Source organism: Amphiura filiformis, chromosome 20 (genome assembly GCF_039555335.1).
Source record: "Amphiura filiformis chromosome 20, Afil_fr2py, whole genome shotgun sequence".
NCBI classification, from domain to species: domain Eukaryota; kingdom Metazoa; phylum Echinodermata; class Ophiuroidea; order Amphilepidida; family Amphiuridae; genus Amphiura; species Amphiura filiformis.
This window is the reverse complement of record NC_092647.1, coordinates 37973084-37979219: the sequence shown is the minus strand read 5'-3', so window position 1 is coordinate 37979219 and position 6136 is coordinate 37973084. Positions and strand designations below refer to the sequence as shown.

Genomic DNA, 6136 nt, shown 5'->3' with positions numbered 1-6136 from the left:
TATTGATTCGTGATTAACTGCATGCCTATATTTTGGATATGGGCCAATTTCATTCAAAAGTCAGTTGTTGTTTGTATCGAGGTAAATAGACCATGTGATGATGTCGCATCAGATATAACCATGCACTACTCACAAAACAATAGACTTTGGATGATATAGTAGGCATAGCCTATTTTAGGCAAGTTTTAATTTTGATACCGCTTGCTAGAGAAACAAAAAATGATTGCTAACATCGAACCTCTCAACGTACTTTCTCTCTCCATTACAGGATTTGATAACGGATTAAAAAAATTGCGAATGAGCTAGTGAAAGATTATTGTCGGTATACGAACTTTCACATAAAGGACCATGCCTTCGCAACCTGATCGCAGTGTCCTTTTGGATCCAACCAAGAACTTAGTAGACTCTATGAAGACTAACAACGTTGGCCGCATCAAATCGGCTATCAATATGCCGTGTGTTGATCTGAACATCCGGATACCGAAGCACCAACAAATGACTATCCTGATGCGATTCTGTTATTTGGATATAACCTCCAAAAGCAGGAAAGATCTTGTCAATCTAGTGTTTGATGTAAGCAGCAGATCGCCTTGTGATCTCAATGCACAGGATTTAACGGGCAAAACACTCCTGACACACGCCTGTTTACAACAGGACGAAGATATGATTAAATTATTGGCCAAAAATGGGATGGTGGATCCAGATGTTGGCGACGATGAAGGCAATACACCTCTGATGCATGCATGTAGGACAGGCAATGCTAGTGTGGTGAAGACTCTGATAGTCTCTTTTAAGAAGTGGGGGTTGAACGTCAATGCAACTAACAATGAAGGTAAGATTATGAACACTAGCTAACACTTAAGGTTGGTCTGAAGTTGACCCTGGAATTATGGAAACTTTCGGGCCTCATAACTTCAAATTGTTGGTCTAAAGTATATAAAAGTATACATATTTAGAATGGCAAAAACTTGATAAGTTCATCTGTGAGGTCAAATTTGGGCCAAAATGCCATTTTGGCCTAAAATCCCAAAAATAACAGTTTTGGCCCACTTCTTTTCGTGCATCGTAACAAAAAAATTCTTGGGCCAAATTTTGTTTTATTAATTTTTAAAACTAGATCAAAATATCTAGGACCCGTTTTTTCATTTTTTTTTAAATTTCGACCAACTTTGATGAATTTGCACCAAAAATGGTCAAAAAATGAAAAAACGGGTCCTAGATATTTTGATCTAGTTTTTAAAAATTAATAATAAAAAAATTTGGCCCAAGAATTTTTTTGTTACGATGCACGAAAAAGAAGTGGGCCAAAAACCGTTATTTTTGAGATTTTGGGCCAAAATGGCATTTTGGCCCAAATTGCCATAACAGATGAACTTATCAAGTCTTTGCCATTCTAAATATGTATACTTTTATATACTTTAGACCAACAATTTAGAAGTTATGAGGCCCGAAAGTTTACATAATTCCAGGGTTCAGACCAACCTTAATATACAAAAAGTATCCATACACTTGAAGTGCACTTCATTGCAAAATAACATGGTCGATAGATGGAGAAATTTTGCTCTGAATACTTTGATAACTCATTCGACGATGTGACTTTATTCCAGTCAAGCTAGCTCAGTCGATATTAGACGTTCGACTACTAGTGGTGCGAGTTCGAACCCTGGTATAGTGGCTAACACGCTCTCGCGGACTCTTACTAGCTTGAAATCTCCCCTGGACAGGGAACTTACTGCTAGTTTGTGTTGGTAACCCGTACGAAACTCGGGGAGCTGATCCTGGTTGCGATAGTCATGATTTGTGGAATGTCTAGGGTGTGCGCTCTTGATGCTGCAAAGTCCCTGTATTGTTGTTAGATGGTTTATGGAACGATGAGGGCCGTAGTGGTCAGCGACAACCTGTAAAGTGTGCTGAGGCTTGTGGATTCAAGCTGTTGTGTCTGTGCGTAGCGCACTAAAAATCACTGCGATTTTATTATAATTGTTATTATTATTATTCCACTAAGCTATATGTAACCCGATCCAGTCCACTCAAGCTTAAGTCATATTTTTTTTTCAAAATTGAGTTATTATTAGGTTTATATGAAGTAAAAGCATAAACAAAATCCCTTTCTATCAGTCCAAACCCCATGTTTTTTATTTATTTAGCGACCTTCAAAAAAAAATCTCCCCAGTGCTCATAATTTCCCCATCCAGAACAATATGGAAGAATGAACATGAAAAATCGTATTCAACTTAGTTCTAAGAAAATATAAATATTTAATTGTATTTATGTATAGCCTGTAATAGCAATTAAAATATATTTATTTGAGTGTAATAATCAATATTAAACAAAAACCACACTGTTCGTTCTGTGAACAATTGATTGATTGCGCGTGTTCAGCAACTCCTTAATGATTAACGATATAATTGATCCACAAACTTACTTATATATAACGAAGTTTTACTGATTTTGGTGACTCAGCCTTGTGGTCGGACGTTTTCTTAAAATGAATAAGAAGAGAAAGAGAGATGAAAAAAGAAGAAAGAGAATAAAAGAAAAGAAGATGAACGGAAGAATGAGTAGAAAGAGAAGGAAGCAGAAGAGGAAAGAACAGGAGGAAGAAGAATGCGAAGGAGCTATAGAGAGGGCCCTTTGTCGTTACGACCGTCTTCAACTCCGGGCTTCAACTACATCCTTAACTTTATTTGCTTACTAAATCCTCAGTATACAAATTTACTTCATTTTATGTATTACTTTGTTTCATTTTCAGGGATTTCACCATTACACGAGGCTGCCCGTCTTGGACACACAAATGTAATCCGCACTCTGGTAATCGACGGTGACGCCGACGTAAATCAACGAGACAAGAATCGCAATTGCGCCCAGGACTACTTGGTGGTGAATGGAAAAGGTTTAACGTGTGATTTATTACTGCTATGCCCTACTGCGCAGAGAAAACGTCTGGCCCGAGAGCGGAGAGTGGCGGAAGGGCGGAGATCTATGATGGATCTGGTAAACGAATCATCCATTCCTCGCACATCCGCGTGGGTCAGTGAAGACAGCAAACATAAGAAATCCAAAATGATCGTTACCCAAGGCACACAACCATCAAAGACAGTAACTGGTTTGACATCCTTTGCGCCTTTAACGCAAGAATACGCTGGACAACTTAATAGTGTAGTGTTTCAATTGGCACAATGTATTCCAATGCTTGCTGAAAAACCTCTGGAAGAGGATGTTGAAAATGTGGAAAAGTCGAGTCCATCAAGACGGTTGAGCTCTATGTCGGAAATGGAAGAATTCCAGCAATATTTATTTGATAAATATATAGTAAATGGCGTACACAATGATGTCACGTTGGAAAAGGAATCTTCTTCGAGTAAATGTTCGGAAAAACGATCGGTCAGTACGAAACATGAAGTCTTCGATGGACGCTTACGACTACAACCTATCAAAGATGGCGATGGGCAAGATCATGAAAATGCACCAGCTATGAACTCCAGGTATCATCGACAGCGAAGATCAAGCTTACCAACAGACATTCCTAAGTTTACCACAGATCTAGAAGATCATACTATTCAGAGATCACAGAGCTTCTCCTCGCGAGATGTTCCGAATTCTGGACGTGATCAGGCAAAACATCCTACTGGTCGCAAAGGCAGCGCGCACTCGCTAAATGACAGTCTCTCCGGATCACCACCAAAATCAAATCTCCCCACATCTCCCAGACCTAATAAGGTTGCAATGTCTAAAAATGCAGATCCACCGTCACCATCTTCCAAAACTGCAACAAGACTCGTTCGAAGATTAAGCGATGAAATGGACACACCATCGGATGTAAATCGTCCAAATGTTATCGCCAGGAGAAGTAGTTTATCGCAGCTTGATTCTATTAACCAATCTCCCGTAACCACATCAACATCACCTAATAAGCCTGCAATGTCGACAAATTCAGAACCACCGTACACATCTTCTAAAACTGCAACAAGACCCGTTCGAAGATTGAGCGATGAAATGGACAAACCATCGGAGCCAAATCGTCCAAATATTACCACCAGGAGAAGCAGTTTACCGCAGATTGATACGTCTAATTCTAATAACCAATCGTCCTTAACCACATCAACATCACCACGCCGCCGCTCCACATATCCCGCCAAAATTAAGAAAAGTGAACCAATTAGTATTGTGCACAGACCGCGAGCGATAGAGTCACGTGTAACAACATCATGGGAAGGCAAATCTTCTAAAGCAGTACCTTCATATTTGTTTCGTTGAAAATTTAACATTTTGAACCGAGCGAGTGACCGATATCAGTTCATACATTTTCAATTATATAATATGTAATTTCTTTAAGTTACGGGAAAGTTGTCCAATTTATGTACAGAACAGAATCTGGGTGTCCAGTTGCAACTATGGTATCGATACGTTGATGACACTTCACACTTTGCTGAAGGAAAATTGTTGAAACGTTTCGCAAAGCGATCCAAGTATAGCAGTACATGTATAATATTTTTGTGCGAAATCTTACGTGCGTTTTTCCAAGCACAGAGACAATTAATTTAATCACAGCGTAATTCCGGATTGAGTTAATGTTACACAATGTTTGGATAAAATAATTTGCCTTTTTTTGTGGTTCGGTAGTTCACAATAAATCACTTTGTAGATTATAGTAATACAATTTTTCACTTACCAGTCTTGGGAATTGAGCCCGAGTTCATTCAGTGGGCTCTTATACTACCTTATCCATTGTGCCACGTGGACGTCGCCCAGCGTTGTAGAATTTGCGGTGATACGGACTGTCGATATCTGCATGCAGATGTCAAATTTGCTCAAATTTTGTTTAAAACCTCAAATTATTCCGCTTGTCATGTGACAGTTTTGCCTATCTGTGTCGTACCATATTAAATAATGGTTCGTCTTTTATGAACAATTTAAATAAAGAATAGTTTGCCATATCCAGGATATTTCGTTAATCGTTACCTTCGTATAACATGGCGACGAAAGTCGATGCCCATTCAATCCAATGTAGAACTTGACCTATTATACGATGTTACTGATGTAACGAAGTACTGCATGTAGTGCAAACTATTCTTTTTCAATTGTTTTTCCACCACGATGAACAATTTGAGAAAATTTTCGTGAAAATCGGAGTGTTAACCCTGTGTGGAATCCAAAATGTGACAACCTTCGACCTTCCTGCTTTTAATTTGTAACGGTATTGGATATATACTGAATCATTATGACTCGAGGAATAATTTGGTGAGGTTTTAAACAAATTTTGGGCAATTTTCAATTTTACCCTCCGTCAATGTTTTTTGAACTACGCATGCTGACCGAAGCTCGGTCATATTATAATTATGAAATAGATTTCAGTACAATTTGTATCGCTGTACTTTTGTAGTCAAACTTTTGTACGATATTGGTGTATATAATATAAACGATTTATTAAAGTATATAGATAGAATATCTGTTGAAATAATGTGTAATGAGTGAAAGTGACTGAGATTTTCTTTGTTTGTTTGTTTGCACTCAACTCTATGAAGAGATGATTCGGTGATCACACCGGGAGTCCGGCATTTGTTGATATATGGGAGGGTTTTTATTTTTGGCAGAACTGTGCAGGATAGGGGATAATTTACTGGTGGGCATTTTCCCCCTCCCTTCAAATTAGGGGGAATAATTGACTTGGTGGGCAGCCAATGGCATCCAGGCATGTGGATTTTCCAAACCGTAGACAGGCTATTTCGCTGCAACTTCCGCTTATGACCAATATTAATTACACTAGAGGTCATGAAAATGTCAAAAGTGAAACTATAAAACAGAGCGTACCCACTGGAGTGGGTACGCCCAAAAACGTGCTTGCGGTACTCCTTTCAATCTAATAGTAACGTAGGTTTCGTGATTTACTTTCTTTGAAGTTCGTTTGAATTTTGCGTATTAAATAAAAGCATCAAGAATTGACAAAAGATTGATAACATGTATTATTACCTTACAATATGACAGCAAGAATAATCTTATTTTCAATCGTTTTACTGATTAGCATGTTTAATAAACCTTAGGTTACCCATAGAAAACCCATGGGCATTATTGAAGTTGATGTAAAAGTACAATTTCACAAGATTTGATCGTCAAATTTTCCAGAATGAAGATTAGA

General features: G+C 38.2%; 1 protein-coding gene across 1 annotated transcript; it reads left to right on the top strand.

Moving 5' to 3' along the window:
• Positions 1 to 214: 214 nt before the first annotated feature.
• On the top strand, positions 215 to 5924 carry LOC140142817 (uncharacterized). The gene is made up of 2 exons (XM_072164828.1): positions 215 to 832; positions 2753 to 5924. The coding sequence occupies exons 1-2, from the start codon at positions 349 to 351 to the stop codon at positions 4255 to 4257; spliced, it is 1989 nt and encodes a 662-aa protein (XP_072020929.1). The 5' UTR covers positions 215 to 348; the 3' UTR covers positions 4258 to 5924.
• Positions 5925 to 6136: the final 212 nt, after the last annotated feature.